Source organism: Anser anser, assembly GCF_964211835.1.
Source record: "Anser anser genome assembly, chromosome: 12".
In the NCBI taxonomy this organism is placed as follows: Eukaryota; Metazoa; Chordata; class Aves; order Anseriformes; family Anatidae; genus Anser; species Anser anser.
Genome location: NC_139733.1, coordinates 11,033,700 through 11,047,550, shown reverse-complemented (window position 1 = coordinate 11,047,550; position 13,851 = coordinate 11,033,700). Strand labels below are relative to the sequence as shown.

The following is a 13,851-nucleotide window of genomic DNA, read 5'->3' as shown; positions in this document are numbered from 1 at the left end:
AGTAGCTTGAGATGATCCAGCTGTGTTCTGAAGCCTCAATGAGAAGATTCCACAAGTCCTATGTTCTTTGTCTTGGAAACTTCATGAGCCAAAACCTCAGGAATGTCAGGGACCAACAGTCCCTCAGCTCCTAATGGGAGGCTGCAGAATGTCTCTGCTGCAGGGCAGACACTCTTTCATTCAGCCGTGTGATGAAACTGCTTTCATGATAAGGCTCATGCACTGGAGAAGAGTCCTTTTCACAAGCCCTACCCTTAAAAGGAGCTGTACTCTTCCTCTGTAACAGAAATTGAGTTGCTGTTGCAAGTAATAATGTGTTCTTTTGTTTGGTGCCAGGGCTCACCTGCATCCCAGACTACCCTTTTGGCAAACAACAAGCAGACTTCAATTTTGTCTCACTCCTGACCAAGCCAGAAGTTATCCTTGTCCTTGCACAGGTTCATGAGGAGTGCAACAAGGCAGCTACCATGTCTCTGTTTAATTCAACCTTAGCCAAGCATGTCAGCTTGGAGGAGTTTGAAGAGATCCAGATCCAGACCTTCACCCAGGTGAGGGAAGCCGCAGGCCCCCTAGTCAGCCTCAGCCAGTGCTGTCCATGCTCTTAGTTCTGTGTTGAACAAACAGCCACACAGGGCTACACAGCCCCTCCTCTTCCCTCCTCATCTTCTGCAGATTACAGTCCTGGCTGGCACTTACAGGTTTCTAGTTTGTTTTTTTTTCCCCTATCCCTTCTGCTGCAAGGCACAAGATTCTTCCTGAAGCACTCGTGGGGGTAATGCTTTTCTACGCTCTGTTCTTTATGTACTTAATTAGATTACTCTGCTTGCACTGTCAATAGACAGACTAGGACAAAAAATTGCAACTCTGTACTAACTCTCACCAGAAGATTTTTGTGCTCTCTAAATGAGGACAGCACTTTGCACACTGGGTATGGCCATGCAGAGTAGCTACACATCTTACCAAGGGTTATGCAGTAAGTCAGTGGCAGAGGGCATGTGCCAGTCCTTCCCAGTCCCATGCTGTTTCAGCTAGGCAGTGCTGTCGTCCACTCGGTGACTGAGAGTGTGTTATCGTACACAAGCAGCAGCTGCCTGTGGAGCAAAAGTGACACTTGGTGGTATTTTAATAAATTAAAACACTGCAGGTTGCTGCTGCCCTTGGTTGCTTCCCCTCTTTCTCCTCACTTGTCAAGAGAAGACAACGTTATGTCCTTTACTTGCTCATCATACTGTCTACACAACTTTTTATAAGGGACCCTGACACAGGCAGCTCCAGGGATACTGTTCTATAGAAAAGAGAACAAAAAGGAAAGACTATGTATAAAAAGAAAGAATAGAGCACTCCTGCTTTTTCATATCAGGCTTTATTTTGTAGGTCTTTTGTCAGTGAAGATGTATAGCAGGTCTTCAGTGCCACAAGTGTATGTATGGATTTGTGAGTTACAGTACTAAACAGTTACTTTTCACAGAGAAAAGTCCAGCAGACACAGCAAACCTGGCCATACTGTTTTCCTGTCAGCCCTCGGAGGATTACACAGCTTGCTTTGTTTATTTGCCCTAGGTTCAGACATTTCTCAAGGATACTTGGATCAATACTCTAAAGACTGCAGTAAAGAGCAGCCTGAGAAATGCAGGCAAAGGCTGGTACAACCTGGAACAGAGCAATTGGGATATCTACCAGATGTCCAAACTACATAAGCTGATGAAGCGCATCAAATTCATCATGCAGGACTCTGTGCGCAGTCTGGTCCAGAAATCACTGGTCAGCTTCACTCAGCTTTTTCTGGATGCTTGCCATAGTGTCCTGAATTGCTCAGAGGACATGGAATGGGGAGATGACCTCATCAATAGTTCCTACAGGTAAGGAAGGGAGAGAAAAGAAGGTCAAAGGGTGGAAATAGCATAAAAGTGCCATTGTCTTTCAAATTACTGTTTTGCAAGCAAGTTTTGAGCTGTATGGGAGCTTTAAGCTGGGCTGTTTTCCCCAGCCCTCCATCTGACTGAGACCATCTGTGAGACCAACACATAGCTTGCTGCTCTGTTAGTACAGCTTTCAAGTTGCTGATTTAATGATGTGAGGCACCCCAACAGAAGCAAGGTCTGCTACCTTTACATCCTGTTCTAAAGATTAACCCCTTCCAGCATCCTGGAAGGAGCGAGTAATTACTGCTAACTTCTTTTTGGAGCCCAGGAAGAAGAACACCAGGAAGCATTATGGGCGCTAATTCCCCTCGTTCTTGGGTTAAAGCCCAGGATTAGGATCTGTCCTGGGATCTCTAAGGAATACCAAATTCAGGCTGTCATTGTGCCTAGGTTTTTTTTTCCCCCTGGAGTATTGATTTAAGGATTTCTGTCCTTTGTGGTATTAAAAAACAAAGGCTTAAAAATTGAAAACAGGAGGAAAAGAAAAAAACCTGCCACTCACATGAGGCTCTTACTAGAGACCTTGTAATCAGTGGAAGTCTACACTGACTTCAGCTGATCCTGAGCTGTGCTGCTGACGTGAGATTGGGAGATACTCGATATAATTTCCGGAAGGCATTTTAGAGTATATTGGAGATGCTGAATGTGGTTCTTCTGTAAAGCTGCTCCAATTCTCAACATAAGGTTATGTCTTTTGGGGATCTCGGTCATGATTGCCACTTCCTTCTTAGGCAGATGAGAGGTCTCAGTGTTTTTACAAAACGCTGCATTCTGAAGTTACCCGTACCTTCATCTGTATGGATCAGTCCTCCTTTCCTCTGCTTTCATCTGCTATGCAGTAGGCAATTTTAGTATCAACACCACTGCGATATAGTTGTGTGCTGTTTTCTCAAAAAACATCTCTGTTCTTCCTCGTCTCTTCCCACTGCAGGCCTCAAAGGAATCCAATCTTTGTAATAGACCTTGTCCTAGATGACGGTGGTGTTCATTTCAGTCCCTCTCTGGAGAGCTTTGAGGAGTCCCTCCTTTCTCTGTTTGACAAGGGAATACTGGTGACTCACACTGTCCCACAGCTGGAGAAGGTAACTATTCTGCATCAGCTGTGATCCAGCTGTGCACATCTCCCCAGCGCATTGCAGCTTGGTGTAAACACCCACAAGCTTGTACTGAGGGAGAGAGCTGCAGAAGTAGGTAGCTAGGAATCCAGTTTAGTTAATTCGGGCACAGTGCTGTGCTAATGCAGCTCTGTTCTAACAGTGTTTCTTTGTGCACTGCATCTCTGTAACTATTCTGCATGGTTCCTATCTCTTCTTTGGGTGCTGCAGGTTCTGTGGAGCCGTGTCCTAAGTAGCCCGGTTGTCCAGAGCGCATGGCAGCTAATAAAAATAGATTCATAAAGGAAATAGCACCTTTTCCAGTGCCATTAGCGTAGTACAGATCTCTTCTGCATATGCATCCTTCTCCCTGTTATTTTGAAAGACCCGTCTCCCTAGATCTTCCTTCTTTGGGGAATAGCTTAAAACTGATAAAACAATTCCTGACACAACTAAGGATGGTCTGCATGACTTCCAAAAGAAGCTGCCTCTCCTGTCGGGGCCACAGCTAGCTCTGCTAGTCCTGAAAGACCTCTCTTCTTCCTCTTCCTCTTCCAGTATGTGATAGAGAACATACTCATCACGGGCACACCTTTGCTAGACTCAGTGGGCTTGCATGAACCAGAAGTGGAAGAACTACGTGAGACTCTGTGGTCTGCCATTCAAAAGACACTGATCCTTCTCCAAGCCTATGCCAGGAAATACAAGAAGTTCCTAGAGCTCAATAACAATGATATCCAGTACTTGCTAAAGTAAGTGGTGTCTCACAGGGGTGCCTCTGACACAAACACGAGACTTTTTTGAAAGCTTTTGAGGGGATGTGTGTGAGAATGTGGGACCTGATTTGAGCCCCCAAATGTGTGTGACATGTCTCAGATGTTCATATGTTAGATCAGACATCCATCAGAGGCAGCCTTCTGCCATGGGCAGTGGTCCGTGCTTTCAAAGGAAATTGATGGCGGCAGAGAGAATTTCTTTGTACCTCTGACAGCAGTCACATTCCTGACATGTTTGTAAGTGTAATTGGAGATATTAATGGCCCTAAAAATGACTCATCCTGTTTGAAAATCTAATCAGCATACTTGACTCTGACTTCAAATAGTGTCTGTTCAGGCTGATAGCATTCTGTAGAAAGTAATGTTTTCTTTTGTTTCAGCCTCGTTGTTTTCACTGCCAAAACTCCTCTTCACACCTGTGCTGTCCTTTACCCTCCAGTTACTTTAATGGTCTTTTTCTGGTGCCTTTTGTTTTTTCCAGTCAGTCCAAACCGTTGAACTGAAGCCGTTTTTTCTTTTGTTATTACAACTACAGAAATTTACAAATCCCATCTAACAAGTTTGTGTCTTCTCAGAAAACGTTGCTTCCTAATCTTGCCCTGTTTACACCAGTGCTTTCATTTTGTCTCTCCCTTTCCTCTTGCCTTGATACCTCTCTTATCATTCTTCCACTCCCTTTCTACAGTTAAATTATTTTTTGCATGTTTTCCTATCATCACACCTGTTGTGCTCTAAAATCCATTGCAGAGTTGAATCTGTCCCTTCCCTTTCTCCCCAGTAACATTATCCAGCTACAAACCAATTTGATGTCTTGTATGTGTGCCTTCTGTAACTGGGGGCCTGTCTACCTTGCTACGTGTGCGTGGCTGTAACGCAGGTAGGCACAGGCAGCCTGGCTTCCTCTGCTTGGAGGTGGAAGCTGTAGCAGTGAAGACAGTACTGCAGAGCCTTCTGAGCAGGCTGGTCACCCATCAGTGGACTTACCTCTGCTAACATGGTGGACTTTACACCAAAGCCCATGAGACGTCTTTGCTAGCGCTCATGTACTTTACTATGATATTAAAAACACCCCTCACGTCCTATGTGGACAAATCTACAGCTGTAAGGTCTAGAAGGAGTTGACTGCCTTTCAGTCTGCATTTGCAAAAGTTGCATGCATTCAAACAGATGTATGTTTTAATAACTGTGAACACACACATCATTCATTTCATGTGTTGATCATTTAGGTGGACATGTCTGGACATCCTTCAAGCAGCAGGGATGTTCAAATAATTTTAAGGTCTATTTTACCTTTTTTTGTTGATGTTTTTACTTACAGAGACTACCAAGAGCAATGTCCATCTGCTCAGGATGTAATGACCATAGTAAACACACACTTGTCTGAAATGGAGAATTTGGACAACTCTCTGCCTACTTCTATTGTCATTGGTCCCTTCCATGTCAGCGTGGAAGGTGTTAAGCAAAATTTGTCCAAAAAATACAAAGCACTTGCCACTTCCATGTTGGACTTACTGGCTAAAAATCTCCATTTGCAGGTGGAGAATGTAAGTTACCTTGTTCCATATTGCCTGTCAGTGTCCTGTCTTGTCGTGCTTTTGAAGTCAGTGTGTTTGTGGGATGGCCAAGAGACAACAACTGAGGCTTAGTTATTGAGAACATTCTAAACGTTGCATTGGAGTTATTAGTTAAAAAAATGACAAGAAGGGTGATGTGCAGACTGTTGAATATATTATGTGCCTGAAAAAAAATCTGTTGAGATGCAAGTTGTCAATACCCTACCGTCTTATAAAAAAAAAAGTATCTGTGGATTGAAAAGATCTGTCTGCTAGACAGCTGGCAAATCCTTTTCATTGCTCTGAAGATAACTGAAATACAGACAGTTGCATCTTTCAGAGGTTTGTCTAAATCTGTTTTCATCATCATTTCAAACACATACCTGCCATTCCTCTTCCTCTTTTTTTTTTTTTTCCCCCAACCTCTTTTCACTCGACCTCAGATGAGGTGGGTAGAGCAAGACTGTGGAAAGAAAAAGAACGGCACTGTACTCATAACTGTAGACCACCTTCAGAGTGGGAAGTGGGTGGATCATGACACATTTTACAGTTTGACCATTAGTGATTAATGACTTGATTTTTAAAAGGTGTTGCTTACCTCAGTTTTGGTTGGCTCAAGTGGGGGGTTATGAGCTCAGTACCGTAACAACCTTTGCCATTGCTTATTTATGGAAAAGATCAGTCCTCAGACTGATGAAGCTTGGTAGCCCCATGCTGAAGCTGCAGACCTGTAGGGGTGCTCTTTTCTTTGCTGTGTCCTGTTGCAGATCTGTGATGCATACAAAGCCGTCAGCTTGAAGATGCATGAGAAACCAAACAGTATTGAGGAGCTGGCAGAGCTGCGGGAGTGGATGAAGGGAGTCCCTGAGCAGCTGGCTGTGCAGAAGGTAGGGCAAACTCTCCTCATGGGCAGGGTACACCCAGGGGAGTAAGGAGAAAACTTATCGGTGCGATGTATGGGGTCTCAGAAGCATAACTCCACTCTTTTTGCGAATATGTCAATGTATGCAAGACCGTAAGATTCCTAGTTATTAGATTTATATTTTTAAATATATAACATTAATGTAAATAGCTACATCAACAAACCTAAAATAGCAGTTTAAAATGTTGCCCCCTGCAGGGGTGTTGGAACTAGATGATCTTTGAGGTCCCTTCCAACCCAGGCCATTCTATTCTATCTCTGTTCCCAGAGAGTGGTGGTCAATGCCTCTATGTCCAGATGGAGGCCGGTGATGAGCGGTGTCCCTCAGGGGTCTGTCTTGGGACCAGTGCTTTTCAATATCCTCATCAATGACATAAATGATGGGATCGGGTGCACCCTCAGCAAGTTTGCAGGTGACACCAAGCTGAGTGGTGCAGTCGATACACCAGAAGGAAGGGATGCCATCCAAAGGGACCTGGACAAGCTGGAGAAGTGGGCCCACGTGAACCAAATGAGGTTCAACAAGTCCAAGTGCAAGGTGCTGCACCTGGGCTGGGGCAATCCCAGGCATTAGTATGAACTGGGAAAAGAACTCATTGAGAGCAGCCCTGCAGAGAAGGACTTGGGGGTTCTGGTGTATGAGAAGCTCGACACAAGCCAGCCGTGCACATTTGCAGCCCATAAGGCCAACCGTATCCTGGGCTGTGTCAATAGAGGGGTGGCCAGCAGGTGCAGGGAGGTGATTGACCCCCTTTGCTCTGCCCTCGTGAGGCCCCACTTGGAGTGCTGTGTCCATGTCTGGAACCCCCAGCACAAGAAAGATGTCAACCTGTTAGAACGGGTCCAGAGGAGGGCCACAAAGATGCTCAGAGGGCTGGAGCACCTCTCCTATGAAGAAAGGCTGAGAGAGCTGGGGGTGTTCAGCCTGGAGAAGAGAAGGCTCCGTGGAGACCTCGTTGTGGCCTTTTAATACTTAAATGGTTCTTATAAAAAGGATGGAGAGGGACTCTTTACTTGTGTAGATAATGATAGGACAAGGGGGAATGGTTTTAAACTGAAAGAGGGGAGATTTAGATTGGATGTTAGGAGGAAATTCTTCACTTAGAGAATGGTGAGGCACTGGAACAGGCTGCCCAGAGAGGTTGGGGATGCCCCATTCCTGGAGGTGTCAAGGCCAGGCTGGATGGGGCCTTGGCAACCTGATCTAGTGGGTGGCATCCCTGCCTATGGCAGTGGGGTTGGAACTAGATGATCTTTAAAGTCCCTTCCAACCCGAGCCATTCTGTGATTCTATGAAGGGCTTATATATGCTTTCTGCTACCTTCATGACGCGTTCTGCATTTGTTTATCGAAAATCTGTCTTCTAAAAATGTAATGCTGTTTTCAAGAAAATGTATCTGCTACCAAATGTTTGTTTTGCTGTTAACTAATTTCTTCTAGTAGGACATCTTGGTGGTGAGTTACCTCAAAGCAATTTGTGATGGTAGTCTCCTTCCAGTTGAACACACGAGGAACAAAGGCACCAATCTATAAACTGACTTGTCCATGCAAAATGAGAAACCTGGAGGATAACACTCAATTTCTGTCCAGCACAATTTTTTTCGTTTATATAGAACAGAGGGTGATACGATGACTTGATCATTAGCAGAACAAGGGCTTGGAAATCCATTCTCACTGTTTACACAGCAGAGAAGCAGCCTTACATCACATTAAGCTCATGTGACTAAGGCCCTTCAAAGGTGCCTCATGAAAATGAGGTATAAGCCAGAGTTGGAATCAGTCTGGTCTGAAGGTGCCTATTTTTTGTCTCTTTCTCTCACCACGTGCAGGAACTGATTCGTGAAGTCATGGAAGATTACAAGGTCCTGGAGGAATTCCTTTACAATCTCACCGAAGAAGATTTCAGTCAAAAGTGAGCACAAATCATTCCTCCCACTGTTAAAGTGGGACACTTTGCAGCAATTACCACTCTCAGTGCTTCAGGGTCTATGTGTCTATCAAGAGCTCCAGCAGAACTTTTAAGTGCCTCTCAGCTGTATGATCACTGAATTCTTAAAATGAAGCTTATAGAGAAGCGTGGATTCATGCTGCCTTCAGGCCTGGGGCAAGGCAAACTAGTAGCTATTAACCTATTTAACATGTTAAGCCTCTTTTCTCTTTTGTTTATTTTTGTTTGTTTGTTTTTTTGGAGGCCTTTGCAAGATCTCAAACTACATGGTTTAGTGTGTGTCTGAAACTGAACGGACACTTCCAAGGTCTTGGTAGAAACACTCCCAGTACTTGCTGAGGAATAAGAAGGAATATAAACCTGTATCATTGTTACTGTATTTCTTCTCTGTGCAGTCTCCTCTTAATTTTTACCTTGACAATGTTATTTAGATTGGGACTTGACTATGCCCCAGGAGCAGAGTCAGCTCACACACACAGTTACAGAGCTTCTAAAGTCAGCTCAGCCCTGCAAACTGCTCTCATATGTTATGGACATGGTCCATTATGTCTACAACTTCAGTGAGTCTTTGCAGCATGCTTCTGAAACTAGAATGATGGGGTGGACAGTGGGGGAAAAATAAAGAAAGAAACCCACAGAAACCACAGGAAAGCGGCTCAGCTCTAGGACAGCTTAGCACAGATGTAGCTGTGTGCCCACTGGCACGTGCAGAACTAGCAGATCACTGCATTCCCAGGTGCTTGGAAGGGGTATGACCTTGAACATAATGCTGCAAAGCTTTTATTTGGCATTGTACACAAACTAACAAGTCCAAATGGAATAACAGTAGGCAGTGGCTGAGCAAGAACCAAGAAACATGCCTTAAAATGAGCAGCCACATTGTGCAGCCTTTCCTGTATCTGCATCACACCCCAGGGCACTCTGCATTTTATCTGGGTTATCCTGGCCACTGATTTCCTTACTTAATAGGAGGCTGGCTTTTTCAGGAGCCCTGAAAAGCCACAAATCAAGACTGTCACTCCATTTTTTCAAGTTCCTTGTGAATACAGTCAAAGAAAGACATTCCCACTGGATGCCTACTGTTATTTTGCCATGTCCTAGCTTTTCAGCAACATATTTGATTTGTTCCTTTTGAAAAGGCCCTCCACCTCTCCTGAGACCACTCCAATTCAATAGTCTAGTCACAAGGACTGCATACCAACAAGAAAAGCTGGAAGAAAATGCTTTGTTGAAACCACATGTGTTTCTGTTGTTGTAAAGCCTCCTTGTTTGGTGGGAGCTGGGGAGTTGGTTTTCTCATTCTTTTAAGCATTCGAAACATATGCTCAAAAAGTCTCTCTTTCTGTCATTATATCATGTGAGTACAGGTGGACTGCAAGTTACTGGCCCCTGAAAATAACTATGCAAGCTGAGTCCATTCGTCTCCAGCACATGAAGGATGAAGACAAATTTCGCAAAATCCAGGTCATGAATCACAGCAGCTTTCAAGAGAAACTGGAGGAGATGCAGGTATTAAGCCTCTGACAATAAACTGTCCAGAGAAGAGGGCCTGGAAGGTCTTATGGTCATCCAGGGAAACTTTCAGGTGTCAGTTTAGTGTTTTTAGGTTAATATATTGTTGGACCAAAAATTATCCAGTATTTCCTGCAGTACTCTGCAGGAAACACTGACTTTTCACCAGGAAGATGTTCAGCAAGATACAATATTCTGATTCTTGGTGCTCGGGCACCACATGCTCCTCCTCTCTTGCTTACTCAGTTCTCTGCAGAGCATCTTCCTTGATGTGCTGCCGTCAAGGGGGGAAATACAGCATCCAGTCAGGGAACTCACTTTGTGTGGAAGACCCTGAAATAATATCAGAGTTTTGGAAAAATCTTACCTTTGAGTATAATAAAGAACACACCAGGAAGCTGAGATTCCCAGAGGCAGCCCTCAGGTTCGGAGCCATACCTCATGACTGTGTTTTTTTCTTCCAGCTGACTGTAGGTGGATTTTCCGTTCAGGTGGACATTAACCAAGCTCACAGTTTGGCTAACGAAGCAAGGCAGGTCAGGAAGGAGTTGAAGGAGCTTCAGAATTTGGCAGTTCTCTACAACAACAGGGAAAGAATATTTGGGATGAAAGTTACTAATGTAAGTGTCAGATCCTTATACCTACAGAATGCTAACTATTGTTGGGCCTTCGAAGTGATAAGTAGAGCAAATAATGAGTCACAGTTCCTCAGGGAGGAATCCTTCATGCTATTTTGTTTTTTCTGACACTGACTAGGGAGGCTCCATAGACCTGTAGAGTGACCATGCTGTTCCATCACTCCACTGTTGTGGAGCTTGTCCCAGATGAATGTTCATGGGCCTGATACTGCCCCTTCTGTGAGAGACTCTGGGTGTCCATGCACAGATTCGAGTGATTTTAATGAGGAAGAATTAGATAGGGAAGGTCTTGATGCAACAGTTAACATGCATCAATTTCTGTCAGGCTGTTACTGCAGTTGTGTAGACGTGAATGACAATGTGCAAAGCAGTGTGTAGTTCACTGGATGGGCTCAGATGGTAGCCTCTCTCCATGTTCTCTCTCCTAAGGCAACAGTTTATATAGTTGCAAAGACTCATTTTGCTTGTAGCTGTTCAGATGCCAGCGAATCATTGTCACCCACATGTGACCCGGTCTGGCTGCAGAGTAGGAGCAGAGTTTACATGATCCTTTTCTACCCCTCTGTCTGTGGTTACTTCTTCGCTGTACGGACCCAAATTTCAGTATGTTCAATATGATGTGCAGCATGTGCTTTTTCTGAGTGTGTATAGACTGCCTATCAAAATGTTGTCATTCGCAACAGAGCATTTGTAAAGGCAAGGGGAGAGAGTGCTTTTCATGCCATACATGTGCTGCAGGCACAGCTCCACTGGATGCATTTTTGCCTGAATGCAGTTCCTTGGAATCTACGTTGTGACCCCGGTAGAAAACAGTCTCATACATACTCTTGAAAGTACAATTTTCTCATTAATTACTTGAGATTCAAAAAAGATCTGTGCCCTTTATAGCCTTTTGGCATGCTTATTTTTTTCTCTCTTTCCAAAGTACAGTAAACTATCTGGGATGGTTAAGGAGTTCCAGCCATACTGTGATCTCTGGACTACAGTGTCAGACTGGATGCGCTGGTATGGGAGCTGGATGAATGATCCTCTCATTGAAATTGAGGCTGAACAGCTAGAAAAGAATGTCAATGACTCTCTTAAGACAATGCAGAGATGCGTGAAGCAGTTCAAGGACTCACCAGGTAGCTACACAGTCTGGGGAAAGGATGTTGGTGCATATTGGCATATTGATGTGAGGGATGTCACAGAATGCTCAGAACAGGGAATATGAGGCTGTCATATGGATGTGTTGTGTATATTAGAGCCAGCTGAGAAACTGCTAACAAGATTGTTTTCCAGGAAAAAAAAAAAAGTGAAAGTATAATGATTCACATCAAGATATGTTTGCTGCATAAAGTACTAGTTTGGCATGGAAACAACCAGGCTGCAAATTCCCAGGACAGCACTGAGATAAAAGCCATCCTCTTACTTTGAAGTTTATTCTAATTCATACAAATTATTAAATATTATCCAGATTACTCACAGAGAATTATTATATAGCCTAGTGGCAAGTGACCGGAGATGTGTAGATTTAAACCCTTACTCAGGTCAGGCAGCAAAGGAACTTGAATCTGAGTGCTGTTCCCTTGGCCAATCTTATTTTCTTCATTGGCCAACTAATTTAGTGGAAAGCCAGAAAAGATCTCATTAAAAAAAATTACGAAGTCTGGAAATTACCTGTGCAATGTAATAACTGTTTTCTTTCTGCCCAAACGTGTATGAATTTTAGGTGATGCAATTCATGTGAAGATCTTTTTTTTTTAATCATGGCTCCTAGTAAAACTGGAATTAAGCCTTCAGTCATAGCTTAACTTCCCATTCCATGTTTCTCTGAGATGCATTGGTCATTTAGAGATAATTCTAAAATTTTCTGCCAGATGGCTTAGATTGAAATATATTTTGCAGTGGGAGATTTTTGATTCATCCTTTTTAACTCAAACTCTCTCTTAAACAATGCTGTGAATCAGCCCCAATGGAGGAGGTGATGAGTGGATGCATGAGTAACTATGAATCATTATGGTAAACAGAAATACTAAGAATACCTGCTCGTATTCATTGCAATATTCCCTAGCACCTGGTATAATGTGTGTTTTGGCCTTCAGACTCCTTGACTTTGCATACCACCCAGCAGGGAGTGTGAGGTGCTCACATTGTTGCTGTGACTCTGCAGTGCAGCTACTCAGTGTGTAATCAAAAAGAGGCACGTGCTGTAGTCATGTCTCAGAAAGGAAGTCTCATGGTGAGCTCTAGGCTAAGGCATACTTCTTCTTAGCATGGACTTGCCTGTAACAGATTTGAGGCTAATAGGCAGGTCCACTTCTGGGAGCGGGCTTGTATCCTTGGTTAGTAGCAGCATTGAGAGAGCCTTTGTGTCCTCATTGCTTGAAGCCTGCATTTTCCATTGCTCTCTCTCCTGCTGCTTACCCCTATACTCCGTATCTACAAGCACACCAGGCTTTAGACAACAACTTTTAGGAAGTTTCTTAAGACAACTTCCTCACGTGCTATTGTCGTTGATGTTTTTCTGTTTCTCTCCCTGAAAGCATGCCAGGTTGTAGCAATGGAATTCCGAGACAAGATTGAAGAATTCAGATTATATATCCCCTTAATTCAAGGGCTTCACAATCCTGGCATGAGAAAACGGCACTGGGAAATGCTGTCAGAAGCTATTAACATTGATATCAAGCTAGAACCCGATCTGACACTTCGTCGCTGCTTGGATATGAACCTGCTGGACCATATCGAGAGCATTACCAAAGTAGCTGAGATAGCTGGCAAGGAATATGCCATCGAGAATGTGAGGAGGAGAGAGTGACTTGTTTCTTTGGTTGTCTTCAGAGATATTTCTGTTGGATTTCTGCTGAGCTGTTGAGCAGGCAGTCATTGCCTTGGGTAGTGTTCGTGTTCTCTCAGAGCATTATGCACATTCTGCATCACAAATGAGAAGTCTGCTGCCCTTAGAGATGGGAGCAGTGACCACCCAATTGAATTCACACACTAGAATAAGTTATTTTTGCCTTGCATGGAATCTACAGTTACAGCATAACAGCATTGTCTGATGGTTATGCTAGTCTACTGGTTGGTTCCCACACCTCAGTGTGTGATCAGTAACTGTTTAAATTGAAATAATTTGATTGTCTGCATTCTCCCAGTCAAAAGTCATGTCAGGAAAATTAGCTGTTTCTGGAAATCAAGGTGATAAATCCTTTATCACAGTAAATATGTGCATGGAGGACTTGGTGGCTCTGGAGATTCATAGGCTAGATAGTCTTTCAGCTTCAGTTCATACATTCTGATGTGACCTAAGATGGTCTTGATCGAAAGTCATTACTGTCTGGCAGCTTTTGTTCTCTGAAATCTCAGATGAGTTCCAAGTAGAGAGCAACCCCTTTCACAAAGCTATCATTACAGTAATCATTACTTGGAACTACACTGGCATCCTCTGTGCATCCAGTAGATGTCTGAAAGGGAAACTACCCTTTCTCCCCTCAAGGTGTTCCTTTC

At 43.8% G+C, this 13,851-nt stretch overlaps 1 protein-coding gene and 1 long non-coding RNA gene across 13 annotated transcripts in view; one reads left to right on the top strand and one right to left on the bottom strand.

Moving 5' to 3' along the window:
- The window catches only part of DNAH1 (dynein axonemal heavy chain 1), a 78,265-nt gene that overhangs the window by 14,266 nt on the left and 50,148 nt on the right, over positions 1 to 13,851 (top strand). For 11 of the 12 annotated variants that reach the window (XM_083795806.1, XM_083795815.1, XM_083795811.1 and 8 more), the window contains exons 10-20: positions 337 to 548; positions 1,561 to 1,859; positions 2,854 to 3,004; positions 3,575 to 3,768; positions 5,111 to 5,336; positions 6,113 to 6,232; positions 8,097 to 8,179; positions 9,583 to 9,724; positions 10,192 to 10,347; positions 11,291 to 11,489; positions 12,891 to 13,144. In XM_083795806.1, coding sequence (XP_083651932.1) covers positions 337 to 548; positions 1,561 to 1,859; positions 2,854 to 3,004; positions 3,575 to 3,768; positions 5,111 to 5,336; positions 6,113 to 6,232; positions 8,097 to 8,179; positions 9,583 to 9,724; positions 10,192 to 10,347; positions 11,291 to 11,489; positions 12,891 to 13,144 — 2,036 coding nt within the window. The remainder of the gene's footprint in view (positions 1 to 336; positions 549 to 1,560; positions 1,860 to 2,853; positions 3,005 to 3,574; positions 3,769 to 5,110; positions 5,337 to 6,112; positions 6,233 to 8,096; positions 8,180 to 9,582; positions 9,725 to 10,191; positions 10,348 to 11,290; positions 11,490 to 12,890; positions 13,145 to 13,851) is intronic. The other variant, XM_083795807.1, reaches the window with a different exon arrangement.
- Positions 1,726 to 13,851, bottom strand: part of LOC310880275 — a 35,154-nt gene continuing 23,028 nt past the window's right edge. Inside the window, exons 6-7 of the long non-coding RNA XR_014571578.1 lie at positions 10,095 to 10,304; positions 1,726 to 1,853 (exon numbers count right to left, since the gene is read on the bottom strand). This is a non-coding gene — a long non-coding RNA (uncharacterized lncRNA). The remainder of the gene's footprint in view (positions 1,854 to 10,094; positions 10,305 to 13,851) is intronic.